Source organism: Phyllobates terribilis, unplaced genomic scaffold, assembly GCF_046119375.1.
Source record: "Phyllobates terribilis strain yellow unplaced genomic scaffold, ASM4611937v1 Scaffold_11__3_contigs__length_659146591, whole genome shotgun sequence".
Classification (NCBI taxonomy): Eukaryota; Metazoa; Chordata; class Amphibia; order Anura; family Dendrobatidae; genus Phyllobates; species Phyllobates terribilis.
The window spans coordinates 163,587,585-163,605,618 of record NW_027362771.1 but is presented as its reverse complement, the minus strand read 5'-3'; the positions used below and the strand labels follow the sequence as shown (position 1 = coordinate 163,605,618).

Here is an 18,034-nt window from a genome sequence, read left to right as displayed (position 1 = left end):
GACATTTTTTCTCAGCCTTGCAACTTACTGAAACAGTGTAAAAACATATGAACCTAACTGCTTCAAACACAGCTGTAACAGCAAGCAACTTCGCAATTTTCTCATTTTTAAAGAGCTCTTCACATTCACTAAGTCTATTGAGCATCAGAACGAGACTCCGTAGACGTACATTGTAAGGGCTCGTCCTCACTAACATATAAATCGGACAAGTCATTAGATATTTTTTTTGGGATAGCGCACTGATCCATGCTATTCAATGAGGCAGTGCAGATGGACATTATTTTTCACTGTATGGGTGTGGAAAAAAAAAAATTCGGATGCCACAGTATGGCATCAGATTTTTATAAATACATAACAATTCTATAATATAGGAAACTGTAAATGGTCTTTTAAATGATTAATAGCTACTGCTGTAAAAAAAAAAAAAAAAAAAAATTGCTCCATTTTTATGGATGAAAATCGGAATGATTTTTTATACTTTCGTGTCACTCTAGCCTAAAAGAGACTTCTGGCTCACACATTGAATCTGTGCATGGTCCAACTAGTCAGAATTACAATCACATGACCCAAAAGAAGACTGGAGAATACAGTGATCGGCGAGTATATTACCGCACTTACATTTACACAGGTTTAGACAAAGTTTGGTGGGAGTGATGCTTTAAGTGTAGATAAGTATGGTTTTATCATCTTTATGAGGAAACTGACAATTCATTCACTGTACATCCTTTTGTGTGTTTGAGAACTTGCAAATCCATCACCATGAAAAGCCACAAACCACTTGGAGATAATTCTTTGGGCGCCACTGAACATAAAAGACATCAATGGACAGTTTTTGATAAGCATGGACATTTTAATAAATCACCTAGTATAAAAAAAAGCAATCCCAGCACATCTAAACTATGCTGGTATACCAAAGTCGTATGTACGTGTATACATTGTTATAAACCATTCCTTTAGAACGTGAACATTTTCTGTTTTGCAATGAATGAAAGTGACAGGCAAGCTGTGTGTAATCAGTATTTTATTGCCATGCTACAAAATGGATGTTGGCACCAATGAAGTGACAATGCTGTCAATATCAAAAAATATATATTTTAATGAACGTCTGATAAGCAATATCAGTACTTGACACAGTACCTGGTGCACACCAAAATTTAAATTAAAAACTAGTATTGAGAATGGAGCACAGTTTTACTTAGAAATGATGTTTTCTGCATAGTATCACTTTGCTTGAACCCTTCAGTGCAATAAAAAAAGAAGAGAACAGGAGCATGTGGCTTTGCACTGTGTTATGGCAGGGGGAGGCCAACCTTCCAGCGAGGAGATGGCCTGGTGCCATGGGACAGGGGCACGTCAGTAACACAGGCGGGCCATTACCATGCTACACACTTCCAAGCGTTAGAAGGGCTCACAGTTCAAGACAGATTCATGGAATGTTTAGTGCAGATATAGATCTAAGGTATCATTTAAGAAAAAGGTCATGAAAAGTTTGGCAATGCACATCTACATAACTTCTTTCAAAAAAAAAAAGAGAAACAGTTCCAAACGGTCTATACTACCTTTATACAAAGTTACTATTTATATACTTTTAAGTATGAAAAATTAAATTTATAATGCAAATTAGGAACATACAATAATCTTACAATATCATACAATGTGATAAAAAGGGGAAATCGTTTTTTGGCCTTTATACAAATGTATATATATATATATATATATATATATATATATATATATATATATATATATATATATATATATATATATATATATATATATATATATATATATATATATATATATATATATATATGTCTGCATTAAATAAATGCAACCCTGACATATTGTAACTTAAAAACACCAAACCCCACGCACAGAACTATCTTCCATTTACAACCGATCGCCTGCAGTGGAAAGTAAAATGCAGGGGGCTGTTATGGAAAAAAAAATAGCCTGAATAGTGCTTAATGTGCAAAATGCAACATGCCAGTGTGGGTGCAGCATGTTGTAAGGCTGTAATCCAGCACACTTTTAACACAGTCATAACTGTCGTACCAATGTCCTTAATTCAAAATGCTGGTGCGACAAAAAATTTGGCAAATATCGGAATCATAAAAAGTTAGTATAAAAATACATACTCGTATATAACTTCACACATTCGTACTGTAAATTACATCCCAAAAATAAAAATTCTCTGTAGCTTCAAATGGCAACAGTCTAGATGCAAAAACGTCAGCAAATGTTTAGTATGTCCATTAAAGTAAAACTGGCATGTCACTGCAAACCAATTAAATAAGAGGTAATACAGCTTTACTACTATACAGTACCTACTACTACTGTAGTGATCATTATTTGATGAGTACCTGCTCTACATAATTTCCCTTTACACAAAAGCACATGGAAAAAACAAAACAATCGGTAAAAAGTGTTAGTGTTTAAGATGTGATAACTAGTTTTCTGCATTTTTCTTGTTTTTGTTTTTTTTTACCAGAAATATGCAAAAAAAAAAAAAGGTGCAAATGACTTGAGGCTCACATGGGTAGATCAGTACTGTTGTGCCTAGTCTTTCTAGAAGTACCGTCGTCACGTGGCAGTGCTTTCTGCAGGTTAGACATGGCAGCAGTCCTTTCAATGTCTATTACAGCGTACAGCTCCGTGCGTCTGGTAGGAGTTTGAGGGAGTGGAGTGGTTGGGGTCTTAGGAGTCTGAGGGTTGTCAGAATCACTACCACCTTCTAAATCAACCTGTATATAATTAAGCTGCCTGTGTTCTAAACTTGGGCGTCTTATATCAAAATTAAAAACAGTTGGTGTGCAGTCCCGACGCCTCGAAAACTCAACTTTGTGAGCACTTAGTGGAACAGTCACATTCTCTGTGTTCACATAGTTATGCATTGGGTCTAGATTATTGTGAAAACCATTAAGAGATGGGGTCTTTGGTCCTAAGGGGTCATCCTCCTCCTTACTGGGCTTTCGGGCTTCCCAAACTGGAGGGAGAGATGGTAAATTTTCATAGTTTATTAATGCTGTCCTCCTCTGGGCAGAGTTGTTGATGTTTTGTACGTCTGTGGAGATAGGCGGTGGAACACGTCCTCTTCTTGCCCCAGATGGAGGAATTGATAAACCATTAACATTTTCATATACCATTTTATTGCTGGAAGGTGTATCTCGGCGTTCATCACTGTCATAACCAGTGTCCCACTCTGTGCTATTAGGACAACTACTGCTGACACCTTTTTCACTTTGTTGCTCCTCAAGTTTCTCCAGTTTCTTTTTTTCCATTAACTGTCTTTGAACAGGAGTTGGTCCTAAAACAAACTTCACACCTTCTGGCTCTATGACGACATGGGAGTCTCCGTCAGGAATGGAAATGGCATCTGCTCGGACTGCGCTTCCTTCTGCATTGGAAAGCCGTTGCTCAAGCGGTGCTGGAGCGCTGGGCCTCGGATCCTCCTGTACACCAGTTGTGTTGACATATGTGTGCACCTACAAAATTGAAGAGATAGGTCTTTAAAAAAAAAGAAAAAGTGTTCCCTTACATCTTTGATATCACAATGCACAATAGATTTGACAGAGCCCCCCCATTTGTCACAGATGTCTTGCACAAAGACGTTGGATGTTATTTCTTATAGGGATTAAATATGCAACAAAAACTTGCATTTCAATACAAGTAGATTTTTTGTGACAGTAACCTGACATGAGAAATATTTTAACTGTGATCTCAAAATCAGGAGAGGATTTGTCTGAGCTGGCAGTGACCAGACTGGACTTTGGGAACAGCATTACACGCCAATACAAGCATCTGGTTCATATTTCAGAATGGTCTTGTGTAACTCTCAGCTGAGACATAGAGAAGGTTCCTGGAATACGTGATTGTACTTGAAGGATTCAAGCTTGAAATTAACAAGGCTTCCTAAATATACAAATACAGGAATAGTGTAGATAATCTTACGTGGTCTTCAGGAACAAGCAGAGGATGGGTAGACTCCTCTCCTACAGAAGGAAGGCGTGTGCTACCCACTGACGGGTGTCGACTAGAAGGGTGGGAAGATGCATCACCAAAGGATGGGTACCGTGGATATCCATTGGGTACATTTGAAGCACTAAAGCCAGGGGCTAAAAGAGGGAGAAATGCTATTAGAGGAAGAAATCACAACACATGCATGTCTTACAATCATGGCTATGTCTGGGCAAATGGAAAACTGTATAAATTTTATGCATTAAATCTCAACAAAAAAGAAAAACAAAACTCTACTCTTAAAGAAAACACGTCAGGTCCGATAATGCTATTAACCTATAGTTATAGGGTTAAACTGAAAGCATTATGAAGGTGCTCAGCTATTATACTGAAAGTGGGGCACCAGGGAGCCGCCGGCCTTCAGTCATGCAGTATACAGTTTGCAGCAGCTCTACGCACGCCATGACACTGACAGCTCTGCACTGCTGAGCCTGCTGCCAAAGTGCCGGAGCATGACTACAGCCTTTTATCTGCAGGTTAACGGCGTTATCCCACCGGACAGGTTCTCTTTAAATCTATAGATGGAGATATTGGGAAAAATATGCCCATTTTAAAGGAAAGTTATTAGCAAAGTAAAATTGACAAATGTAATGTTCCTTGGCATCTATTAAAATCACTGGGAAACTAAGTCATATAAAATGGCATCAAGTATGTCTGTAAAGCTCATCTTTATAGTTACCCCTATATGCCATGACAGCAAAAGAATCATGATAGCATTACCGCAACTCAAAAAAGGTTCATTTATTTATTTATTTTTTTAAAACAACTGAAAAAGGAAGCTACTGTTTTAATCACTTATTTTTATGCTAAAGAGAAGGCTTCATCAAAGAATGATCTTTTAACCCCTTCACATTGAGATTCTCAAGGAATCAATTCTTTGGGCACCTCTCCTCCATGTCTTGTATACAGTCATGGCCAAAAGTATTGAGAATGAGACAAATAGTAATTTTTCCAAAGTTTACTGCTTCATTTTTTGTAATGGCAATTTGCATATACTCCTGAATGTCAAAGAGTGATCAGCTTAACAGCAATTATTGTACTTGCAAAGTCAATATTTGCCCAGAAAATGAACTTTAACCCCCAAAACACATTTCAACATCATTGCAGTCCTGCCTTAAAAGGAGCAGCTAACATCGTTTTAGTGATTGATCCATTAACACAGGTGTGGGTGTTGATGAGGACAGGGCTAGCGATCAATCAGTCATGATTAAGTAAGAATGACATCACTGGACACTTTAAAAGGAGGCTGGTTCTTGGTATCATTGTTTCTCTTCAGTTAACCATGGTTATCTCTAAAGAAACACGTGCAGCCATCATTTCACTGCACAAAAATGGCCTAACAGGGAAGAGTATCGCAGCTACAAAGATTGCACCTCAGTCAACAATCTATCGCATCATCAAGAACTTCAAGGAGAGAGCTTCCATTGTTGTCAAAAAGGCTCCAGGGCGCCCAAGAAAGACCAGCAAGCGCCAGGACCGTATCTTAAAACTGTTTCAGCTGCGGGATCGGACTACCAGCAGTGCCGAGCTTGCTCAGGAATGGCAGCAGGCTGGTGTGAGTGCTTCTGCACGCACTGTGAGGCGGAGACTCTTTGAGCAAGGGCTGGTTTCAAGGAGGGCAGCAAAGAAGCCACTTCTCTCCAGAAAAAACATCAGGGACCGACTGATATTCTGCAAAAGGTACAGGGAGTGGACTGCTGAGGACTGGGGCAAAGTCATTTTCTCTGATGAATCCCCTTTTCGATTGTTTGGGACATCTGGAAAACAGCTTATTCGGAGAAGAAGAGGTGAGCGCTACCACCAGTCTTGTCTCATGCCAACTGTAAAGCATCCTGAAGCCATTCATGTGTGGGGTTGCTTCTCAGCCAAGGGAATCGGCTCACTCAAAGTCTTGCCTAAAAACACAGCCATGAATAAAGAATGGTACCAGAATGTCCTCCAAGAGCAACTTCTCCCAACCGTCCAAGAACAGTTTGGCGCCCAACAATGCCTTATCCAGCATGATGGAGCACCTTGCCATAAAGCAAAGGTGATAACTAAATGGCTCATGGAACAAAACATAGAGATTTTGGGTCCATGGCCTGGAAACTCCCCAGATCTTAATCCCATTGAGAACTTGTGGTCAATCATCAAGAGACGGGTGGACAAACAAAAACCAACAAATTCTGGCAAAATGCAAGCATTGATTATGCAAGAATGGACTGATATCAGTCAGGAATTGGTCCAAAAGTTGATTGAGAGCATGCCAGGGAGAATTACAGAGGTCTTGAAGAAGAAGGGGCAACACTGCAAATATTGACTTGCTGCATTAACTCATTCTAACTGTCAATATAATCTATTGGTACTCCTAATATGATTGCAATTATATTTCTGTATGTGATATAAACATCAGACAAACACTAATAAAAACCAGAGGCCAGCAGATCATGTGAAAATATAATTGTGGTGTCATTCTCAAAACTTTTGGCCATGACTGTAGTCCAATTAGGTGTGCAGCTCACTTTGGAGAACTATGTACTGACCCTGATTCGGATCTATATAGGTAGTAAATTCTGAGTGATCAAGAAACTCCAAACGAATGTGGCGCTAGTCACCTTAGGATTTCTTAAATACATCCATTTTCAGTGAAAAATGTGTCCCAAAAAATAAATTTAATTTCTCAAAGAAAAAATGTTTTTCTTTGAGAAATTAAATTTATTTTTTTGGACAGATTTTTCACTGAAATTGGATGTATTTAAGAAATCCTAAGGTGACTAGCGCCACATTCGTTTGGAGTTTCTTGATCACTCAGGGCTTCATAGCAGAAATGCAGAAACCACGAGGTTGTCATGCCAACCCATCGGCGCCCAGCAATCATGTGACAAGGGCGCCAATGGGCGGAGTTAGTAACGCGCTTCCGGCGCAATCATGTTAAATGCCGCTGTCAGAGATTGACAGCGGAATTTAACATGTTAACAGCCGCGGGTGGATCGTGATTCCAACCATGGCTGTTAAGAGCACATGACAGCTGATCAAATCAGCTTTAAGTGCCAGAGCCCACATCAGTGGGGGAGACACGACATAGATTATACATACATTATATATATATATATTATACACAGTACAGGCCAAAAGTTTGGACACACCTCATTTAAAGATCTTTCTGTATTTTCATGACTATGAAAATTGTACATTCACACTGAAGGCATCAAAACTATGAATTATCACATGTGGAATTATATACTTAACAAAAAAGTGTGAAACAACTGAAAATATGTCTTATATTCTAGGTTCTTCAAAGTAGCCACCTTTTGCTTTGATGACTGCTTTGCACACTCTTGGCATTCTCTTGATGAGCTTCAAGAGGTAGTCACCGGAAATGGTTTTCACTTCACAGGTGTGCCCTCTCAGGTTTAACCCCTTAAGCCCCGAGGGTGGTTTGCATGTTAATGACCAGGCCAATTTTTACAATTCTGACCACTGTCACTTTATGAGGTAATTACTCTGGAACGCTTCAACGGATCCCCCTGATTCTGATACTGTTTTTTCGTGACATATTGTACTTCATGTTTGTGGTAAAATTTCTTCGATATCACTTGCGTTTATTTGTGAAAAAAAAGGGAAATTTGGCGAAAATTTTGAAAATTTTGCAATTTTCAAAATTTGAATTTTTATGCCCTTAAATCAGAGAGATATGTCACACAAAAGAGTTAATAAATAACATTTCCCACATGTCTACTTTACATCAGCACAATTTTGGAATCAAAATTTTTTTTGTTAGGGAGCTATAAGGGTTAAAAGTTGACCAGCGATTTCTCATTTTTCCAACAAAGTTTACAAAAACATATTTTTAGGGACCACATCACATTTGAAGTCACTTTGAGAGGTCTTTATGACAGAAAATACCCAAAAGTGACACCATTCTAAAAACTGCACCCCTCACAGTCCTCAAAACCACATTCAAGAACTTTATTAACCCTTCAGGTGCTTCACAGGAATTTTTTGAATGTGGAAGAAAAAATGAACATTTAACTTTTTTCACAAAAATGTTACTTTAGACCCAATTTTTTTTATTTTCACAGAGGTAACAAGAAAAAATGGACCCCAAAATTTGTTGTGCAATTTCCCCTGGGCACGCAGATACCCAATATGTGGGGAAAAAACACTGTTTGGGCGCACGGCAGGGCTCGGAAGGGAAGGAGCGCCATTTGACTTTTTGATTGTAAAATTTGCTTGAATAATTAGCGGACGCCATGTTGTGTTTGGAGAGCCCCTGTGTGCCCAAACATTGGAGCTCCCCCACAAGTGACCCCATTTTGGAAACTAGACCCCCCAAGGCACCTATCTAGATGCATAGTGAGCACTTGGAACCCCCAGGTGTTTCACAAATTGATTCATAAATATGAAAAAGTGTTTTTTTTTCACTTTTTCATTTTTACTTGGGGGGTCTAGTTTCCAAAATGGGGTCACTTGTGGGGGAGCTCCAATGTTTGTGCACGCAGTAGCTCTCCAAACGCAACATGGCGTCCACTAACAATTTGAGCCGATTTTCCATTCAATTTGTTAGCGGACACCATGTCGCGTTTGGAGAGCCTGTGATGTGCCTAAACAGTGGAGCTCCCCCACAAGTGACCCCATTTTGGAAAGTATACCCCTCAAGGATTTTATTAAGGTGTATAGTGAACATTTTGAACCCAGAGGTACGACACAGAATTTGTTTACATTAGGTCATCATATTGAATAAGTTGTCATTAGTCTTGAGCGCAAGTGCTCGCTACTTGAGTTTGCATCGGGTACTCAGGTATGCACCATGTACAGCGTGTGCTCAAGTGACATGCTCGAGTCCCTGCTCCGCATGTTTCATGGTTATTAGACACCCAAAAAAAAACATGCGGGGATCGCTCGTGCATGGCAGGCAATCCCCGTAAAGTTTTTTTGGCCGCGAAGCATATGGGGCGGAGACTCGAGCATGTCACTCAAATACCCACGATACTCAATGCATACCAGAGCACCCGATGCAAACTCAAGTAGCGAGCACTTGCGCTCAACACTAGTCGCCATATCGTCATCTTTTTTCTTACTTTTGAAAAAAATCCCAACCCCATCACAACCCTAACCCCAACCCCAGCCCTAAAAGTAGCACAACCCTAACCCTAGCACAACCCTAACCCTAGCACAACCCTAACCCTAGCACAACCCTAACCCCAAACCCAGCCCTAACCCCAAACCCAGCCCTAACCCAAGAGTTTATTTTTTACGCCGTTCCTCGTGCGGTATAAGTGATTAGACGACTTTATTCTTCGGGTCGGTGTGATTACAGCAATACCAGAATCATATGGGGTTTTTATGACTGACAGTTGTCACACACAAAAAGACGCATTTTTTGTAAAATCTAGTTTTTGCATCGCCATATTTTGAGAGCTATAATTTTTCCAGATTTTGGCAGACAGTCATGTGACGGCTCGTTTTTTGCAGGATGAGTTGACGTGGTTATTGGTGCCATTTTCAGGCACGTGACATTTTTTGATCGCTTTCTATTCCGATTTTTGGGAGGCAGAATAAACAAAAACCAACAATTCAGGAATTGTTTTTTTTTTTTTTTATTCTGTTCCACGTGTGGTAAAAGTGATAAGGCAGCTTTATTCTTCGGGTCAGTACGTTTACAGCGGTACCACATTTATATCGTTTTTCTATGTTTTGCACTTTTACATAATAAAAGCAATTTTATAGAAAAAAATATTTTTTAGCATAGCTTTATTCTGAGAGCTATAACTTTTTTATTTTTCGGCTGATGGAGCTGTATGTCAGCTTGTTTTTTGCGGGACGAGATGACGCTTTCAGCGGTACCATTTTTATTTATATTCGTCTTTTTGATCGCGTGTTATTCCATTTTTTATTTGGCGGTATGGTGATAAAGCATTGTTTTTTGCTTCGTTTTTTTTTTTACCGTGTTCACTGAAGGGGTTAACTAGTGTTACAGTTTTATAGGTCAGGTTGTTCCGGACGCGGCGATACCAAATATGTGTACTTTTATTGTTTTTTTTTTATAATCATATTTATTGATGGGTACATTATATTTTTATTTTTGGTGGATTATTTTATTTATTTATTTTTTATATTTTTGCAATTTTTTTTTTTCTCCACTTACTGACAGTTTTTATACTTTATTACTTTGTCCCACTATGGGACTTTCACTTTTTTTTTTCTGATCGCCTGCATGGCACAGGAATGCAGCACCATCCCTGTGTCATACAGGCTATCAGCGCTGCACAGTGAGAAGATTGTTTGGAGATGCACTGCGCATGTCCAAAAAATCTTCCTGCTGTCTGGTGACCCGGATGTTGTCATGACGACATCGGGTCGTCATGGCAACACCCGGGAAGCCTTTGCAGACAGCGCTGGAAGCCGGAAGAGGAGGTGAGTATCTGCGATCACCTCCCCTTGCCCCCGGAATGCTGCGATCGGCTGCGATCGACTTCGATCGCAGCATCGCAGGGGTTAATATGCTGGGAGCGGTGCAGGACCGCTCCCTGCACATAGTACCGGGTGTCAGCTGTGACAATCAGCTGACACCCGGCGGCGATCGTGCAAGCACAGCCTGTGTGCGTGCGCGATCGCGATGACGTACTAATACGGGTCTGGCTCTTAAGTCCCAGGGCACAGACGCGTATTAGTACGTCAGATGTTATTAAGGGGTTAATAAGTGGGATTTCTTGCCTTATAAATGGGGTTGGGACCATCAGTTGTGTTGTGCAGTAGTCTGGTGGATACACAGCTATTCCTACTGAATAGACTGTTAGAATTTGTATTATGGCAAGAAAAAAAGCAGCTAAGTAAAGAAAAACAAGTGGCCATCATTACTTTAAGAAATGAAGGTCAGTCACTGCGAAAAATTGGGAAAACTTTGAAAGTGTCCCCAAGTGCAGTTGCAAAAACCATCAATCGCTACAAAAAAACTGGCTCACATGAAGACCGCCCCAGGAAAGGAAGACCAAGAGTCACCTCTGCTTCTGAGGATAAGTTTATCCGAGTCACCAGCCTAAGAAATCGCAGGTTAACAGCAGCTCAGATTAGAGACCAGGTCAATGTCACACAGAGTTCTAGCAGCAGACACATCTCTTCAACAACTGTTAAGAGGAGACTTTGTGCAGCAGGCCTTCATGGTAAAATAGCACCTAGGAAACCACTGCTAAGGACAGGCAACAAGTAGAAGAGACTTGTTTGAGTTACAGAACACAAGGAATGGACATTAGACCAGTGGAAATCTGTGCTTTGGTCTGATGAGCCCAAATTTGAGATCTTTGGTTCCAACCACCGTGTCTTTGTGCGACGGAGAAAAGGTGAACGGATGGACTCTACATGCCTGGTTCCCACCGTGAAGCATGGAGGAGGAGGTGTGATGGTGTGTGGGTGCTTTGCTGGTGACACTGTTGGGGATTTATTCAAAATTGAAGGTATACTGAACCAGCATGGCTACTACCACAGCATCTTGCAGCGGCATGCTATTCCATAAGGTTTGCGTTTAGTTGGACCATCATTTATTTTTCAACAGGACAATGACCCCAAACACACCTCCAGGCTGTGTAAGGGCTATTTGACCAAGAAGGAGAGTGATGGGGTGCTACGCCAGATGACCTGGCCTCCACAGTCACCAGACCTGAACCCAATCGAGATGGTTTGGGGTGAACTGGACCACAGAGTGAAGGCAAAAGGGCCAAAAGTGCTAAGCAGCTCTGGGAACTCCTTCAAGATTGTTGTAAGACCATTTCCGGTGACTACCTCTTGAAGCTCATCAAGAGAATGCCAAGAGTGTGCAAAGCAGTCATCAAAGCAAAAGGTGGTTACTTTGAAGAACCTAGAATATAAGACATATTTTCAGTTGTTTCACACGTTTTTGTTACGTATATAATTCCACATGTGGTAATTCATAGTTTTGATGCCTTCAGTGTGAATGTACAATGTTCATAGTCAAGAAAATACAGAAAAATCTTTAAATGAGAAGGTGTGTCCAAACTTTTGGTCTGTACTGTATGTATGTATGTATCTATCATAAAGGGGTTAAATTAGGTTTTTGTGTTACTTTTTTTTTTGAACCACATCACAATCTGTATTAAAAATAAAAATCTTGCACTCTTCACACTGGCGGCTTTTTTTATTTTTTTTTTATTTTTTAGACTCATGCTTCTGGTTTCAGGAAATCTACATGTACATTAGCCACAATTGTCAGACCTTGACCTGTATCTAATGAGCTCGTACAAAGGTCATTGTGGTTATGGAGGGAGGTGGAGCAGGATCAGGTGTGAAAGCAGTGTGTTTACATAAAAGCTGAAATCTTGCAGTTTTCACACTGGCCACTTTGGCTATTCTAGACTTCGTCTTCTTGTTATTCCAGAAAATGCACATGTACATTAACAGCAATAGACTTACTAACTTTTGTATTGAATCATCTAATGAGCATATAAAATGGTCATTGTGAAGGGAGAGGGTGCAGGACAGCTGTGACAATTTACCGTGAATGATGGATTCTGTGGCACTAGCTGTGTATAAAGGTGTTAACTGTCCTTACAAAGTTCTGCATGCAGATTAGCCTACAGTTAGCCGAACCTGCCAATAACTGTAGGATCAGCCAACGGGATAATATATATGGGGGCCTTCTGAATTTTTCCCCAACGTATGATGTTGACGGAGAAAAGGATCTGGCCTGCAGGATTTACAATAACCAATCCTCCCGTTCTCTCCGGTTGATAAGCAACAGCTCTCTCACAGAGTACACAGGAGTGCTCAGGTAAGCAGGGTGACCCATCTGTATGGGGAAGTTGGGAGAACGGTTGTCTGAATGATCGGTCTGGGGGCCTTACTCCTGCCTGTGAAGATAATGAGACTGCTGAGGAGTCTTGTGAAAAGAATAGACCCAGAGGACAGTGTCAAATTTGAAAGGTTTCAAATTTTTTCCTTAAACTTCAGTTAGTTGTGCGCACTTCACTATGGCACGTGTAGTCGACATGACATATTGCCGAGGAGTGCCCAAGCTAGGAAGCTACCGAAACGTACAGTTACCTACTTTTCATACTTGTGAAAATATGACGAATAACTCTCTTGCGGTCTAATGGTCCTAATGTGACTAATTAAAGGTTAAAAATATAGATTGCTATACAAAAAAAAAAAAAAGCGCCAAAATTAAAAAAAAACTTTAAAAACACAAAAATCAGATTTATCAAAGTGGTCATTTTCTGGTGATACATTCCCTTTAAGTAAAACTGACATTGCTCAGGAAAGAGCTCAATCAAAACACTGAACTAAGAAAACCTACTTGTTGGAGTGCGTGGGGTTCTTGGCACGTCCACATCTGTTTGAGGATTTCTTTCAACCACTGGTTCTTCCACCACACTTATACTATTATTCTGCATGATTTCTTGCAACATATTGAACAGTTCTTCAGCCCGAGCACATTTAAAAGCAAAAATTCCTTTAAAATAAAACAATGCACGCATTAAAAAGCAAACTTCACAAAGTCTTGTGGATTATTCACAACTACCGTTCGTCTAATGCAGTGTTTCCCAAACGCCAGTCCTCACGGACCCCCATAGGTCATGTTTTCAGGATCCCCTTAGTATTACACAGGTGAGAGAATTCCTGATGCCTTGATGATACTTCCATCACCTTTGTAATACTAAGGAAATCCTGACCTGTGGGGGCCGTGAGGACTGGAGTTTGGGAAACACCGGTCTAATGTGACAAGAAGAAAAATGAAATCAAAACACTATACTAATCTGCATCAGGAAGGCACTAATACAAGGTACAGGTTGTCCAATACATGAGGCTACAAAAACTACTGGGTGAATTTGGGCCTTTTACAGACTGAAGAGCAGTAGCAATTGCGTTATGGCAGTCAAATCAGCATAAAAATACCTACAAATTTTATATATGGTACTGTGCAAAAGTTTTAGGCAGAAGTGGAAAAAAAATGCTGCAAAGTAAGAATGTTTTCAAAGATAGAAAGTTAATAGTTTATTTTATCTATTAACAAAATGCAAAAGGTAAAGAACAAAGAAGAACCCTAAACCACATCAGTATTTGGTGCGACCACCCTTTGCCTTCAAAACAGAATCAGGTCTTCTAGGTACACGTGCAAAGTCAGAGATTTTGTAGGATTATAATCCAGTGTATGAGTAACCAATTAATCCAAACAGGTGATAATGATCATCCTTTTCATATGTAGTTTGAAACGGTCATTAACAGAAACGGCTGTGTAAGAAGCTTATACTGGGTGAGGAAAAGCAGCACACTGCTACAAAGGTGGGGTTGTGGAAGACAGTTTCAAGACACCGTGGCAAGACTGAGCATAGCAAGACACAAGGTAGTTATACTGCATCAGCAATGTCACTCTTAGGTAAAGATAAAGCAGAATGGGGTTTCTAGATGTGCTGTTTAAGCTACTTTAAATAAGCACCAAAATTGGACAACATTGAGGACCGCAGATGCTGTGGTCAGCCAAGGAAACAGTTCAGTAATGAAAGATACTTCCCTTTAAAAATCGTAAAATATCCAGCAATGACATCAGCTCAGAAGTGGCAGTAACCACTGGGGCCAGCTACCTCTATATTTCGGAGAACTCTGGCTAGAAGACGTCTTTATGGAAGACTTGCAGCCAAAATGTTATACTTTCAACATGGAAACAAGGCCAATCGACTCATCACTGCATTAAAACATAGAAACTGGGATGGAGAAAAATGGCAACTGGTACTCGGGACTGATGAATCAAAATGTGAAATATGCAGCTGTAAAGGCAGTTTGTTTGCCAAAAGGCTGAAGAGTGGTACAATAATGAATGTCTGCAGGTAACAGTGAAGCATAGTGGAGGTTCATTGCAAGTTTGAGGCTGCGGTTCAGCAAATGGAGTTGGGGATTTGGTCATGAGTAATCATGTCCTCAATTTTGAGAAATACAGGTAGATAGTTATCCCTCGTGCAATGCCATCAGGGAGGTTGGCTGCATGTTTGGGGGTGTTGTCCTGCCGCATAATAAATTTGGAGCGAATGTCACTAATAACTATCCTGAAGAAGAACAAGAAGTCCTGGAACTATTGACATGGCCTCCACAGCACATTTATCTAAACATCAAATTTGTCTGTGATTATATGTATAGACAAAAAGATTTGCATAACCCTACATCCACATATCATCAGTGGTTCACCTTCAAGTTTGGAACAACCTTCCTGTCGAATTCCTTTAAAAATTGTGTGAAAGTGTACCTAGAAGACTTGATACTTTAATGCCATTTTGAAGGCAAAGGATGGCCACACTAAACATTGATGTTTATCTATTGTTCATTCACTTTGCATTTTGTTAATTGATATAAATTTTCATAGTTTATTTTTATTATTGAAAGCATTACTTTGCAGCATTTGTTCTACACCTGCTTAAAACTTTTGCGCACACATACACACACATTTTCTTTTTTGAACCCTCCAACAGAGAGGAATAAAAGCAACTGCCCCCTTTGTACAGGCCTCTAGGAACGATGGCAGAGGAAAAGACAGACGGTACAAAGGAGGCATTGATATTGATGTACATTCCCTCTTTGGACAGCAGAGGGAGCCCAACTTACCAGTACCAGCAGAGAAAACCATATGAGGTCCCAGCAATGGATTACGCTTCCTTTTGCAAGCATTAAAGTTAAAATATACATTCATATTACCAATCGTGTTTTATGGGACAGTAGTGGCTTTGACTTTGATGTGGAGCATTAATTAAAGATCAGTACTTTTCCTAATATTCCATATGTTGCAGTATTTCCCGCATCGTGTAATGAAGAGAGAGGAGAGAAATCTTAATAATGGAACTGCGCTGAAGACTAGTCAGACAGGGGATCCCCGGTAGCATCTCCTCGCACGCTGCCCTGGAGTGACAGATCTCTGCCTACATGCATGTATAGGCAGAGGACCTGTCAGTCACAGGCAGCGGGCGGGGAGAATCCGCCGGGGACCCAGCTGTCCGACTAGTCTTCAGCGTGACCTCCAGCGGCTTTTAAAGTATGTTTTTCTCTCCGCAGCATTTCAGAGTCAAACATACCTGGCAGGAATAATCCATGCAGTGCCTGATACATATTGTCTATGGATTGGGCAATATCAGCTGTCAGGTTCCCTTTAAACTGCACATCCACATGAATGTACGGGATGAAGAACAGATTACCCAATTTACAAAACAAAAGGGCAGATTTATTGGTTTACACCGTAACCTAGACAGTCATGAAGTGCACCAAATTTTATCAGAACTTTCATAATTAAGGATTTAATGTAGGAAGTTCATAAAGAGTTGAAAAATAATTGAGCCTATTACAAACCTTGTCCAGTCTGACATCGTCGGCCACTTTCAAAAGAGAAAAGATTAGAATCGTATCCATATCGGCGCAGGCAAAGGTATGGCCATTTAACAGAATCTCGCTTCCGTGTATACAAGATGAGCTCATTTTCTGTTAGCTCCATTACTCCAGTGCCCAGCTCATTACCATCATCATCCACATTAATAACCTGTGGGAAATGAGAAGCAACATGGAAGCATTAGCCCAGCCTTCACTCACTACATGTTACACACTGCCTAGGTCAATCTGCCATGGCCAAGCATGCATTGTACCACTTATGCATTCACCAAAGTAGTGTCCTTAACGTGCCTGGCCAATGTTCCCCTGCTGAACAACTGCTCAGAGACCAACACAGCCTCAAGGAGTCTTTCACAAGCAACATTCTTCTAAAAAGCTCCATGTTATTCATCTTATTTCGTGACTGCAGTTTTACTCCAAATTCCGCATTAAACAAACACACTATATACACTGCACTATGGTTAGTGGCTTTTTTGTATTGTCAGTAGTTTGATGTTTTCACCATTACATTTATCATAGGAACCAATTTAGTGTCTGAAATTTCAGAATTTTACCACCTCCAATTGGTGATGTACAATCATTGCATCATGGAAACACTTACCTTAAACCTGTTTTGGTGGTTATCTGTGAAAGTTTCTTTATCTGGACAGCTACAACAGCTACCCATTGCTTCTTTAGAAGACCATGAGATCACTAGAAAGCCAAAGTAGTAAGAAATTATTACAGATCATGCATTTATTTTGCACTCATGCTATAAGATAACACAGGCAACAAATTATTCAGTGGCAGACATTAAGCCAGATACATGTTCTAGCTTTACACTGATATTAAACGGCTCAAAAACACTGCAGCGGCCGATGTGCTCTATTTATCCAAGAGTGGGACATACTTAGGACAAGTAAAAAATTTAGAAGCTTGAACCTTGGAATAACTTGCCAGTAGCAGTGACAGCATTAGGCTGGGATCACATAGCGTTTTTTCCTACGTTCTGTGATCTCATAATGGGGCTTATGTAGGAAACCCCTCGCAAAAAGGGATTCGGGCATATGCACCACTGGGGCCATTGACTATAATAACGCAGACGTAGTCACAGTGTGCTCTGTCGGGCATCATTTCCATCCATATACGCCTATTGGAGGCGGACAGCAAGACCTAGTAGACTACATTTTGGTGCTCTACTGCAATGGGCATATACAGTTGACAATTATGCACAACAGAGCACAATGACTGCGCCTGCGTTATTATAGTCTACTGCCCCATCAGCGCATACACCTGAAACCAGTTTTGCAGTGGGGTGGGTGATGGTTCAGACGTAAGCCACGATGGGACCACTAAATTTAAGAAAAAAAAAACTGTGTCAACCCAGCCTAATTCAATTGCTGCTATTAGCAAGTTTTCCAGGGGTGGGGGTTTGTAAGCACCTGACGAAGCCACTGAACATTGGAAAAACACTATGAACCCAGCCTTACAAACTAGGTGGTCAACAATGTTGCCCTGTAGCATTAACATTGTGTTTTTACGGTTTCTGTTATCCCTGTGTTCATTTTTCTGGGAACTACATTTTTTAATCACATTTATACGTCATTTTAAGTGGTTTCTGTGTCTAAGGTCTCATTCAGATGAAAGTATTAAAAGTCCATGTAGTATATGTATGCAAAAC

The 18,034-nt window shown here is 40.3% G+C and overlaps 1 protein-coding gene across 2 annotated transcripts in view; it reads right to left on the bottom strand.

Moving 5' to 3' along the window:
• Positions 1-829: 829 nt before the first annotated feature.
• The window catches only part of FRS2 (fibroblast growth factor receptor substrate 2), a 54,378-nt gene continuing 37,173 nt past the window's right edge, over positions 830-18,034 (bottom strand). Inside the window, exons 3-7 of one of the 2 annotated variants that reach the window (XM_073651770.1) lie at positions 16,976-17,067; positions 16,339-16,525; positions 13,307-13,462; positions 3,952-4,115; positions 830-3,485 (exon numbers count right to left, since the gene is read on the bottom strand). In XM_073651770.1, the coding sequence (XP_073507871.1) occupies positions 2,532-3,485; positions 3,952-4,115; positions 13,307-13,462; positions 16,339-16,525; positions 16,976-17,041 (1,527 nt within the window). In that variant the 5' untranslated portion in view covers positions 17,042-17,067 and the 3' untranslated portion in view covers positions 830-2,531. Of the gene's footprint in view, positions 3,486-3,951; positions 4,116-13,306; positions 13,463-15,603; positions 15,654-16,338; positions 16,526-16,975; positions 17,068-18,034 lie in introns of those variants that run through there. The other variant, XM_073651771.1, reaches the window with a different exon arrangement.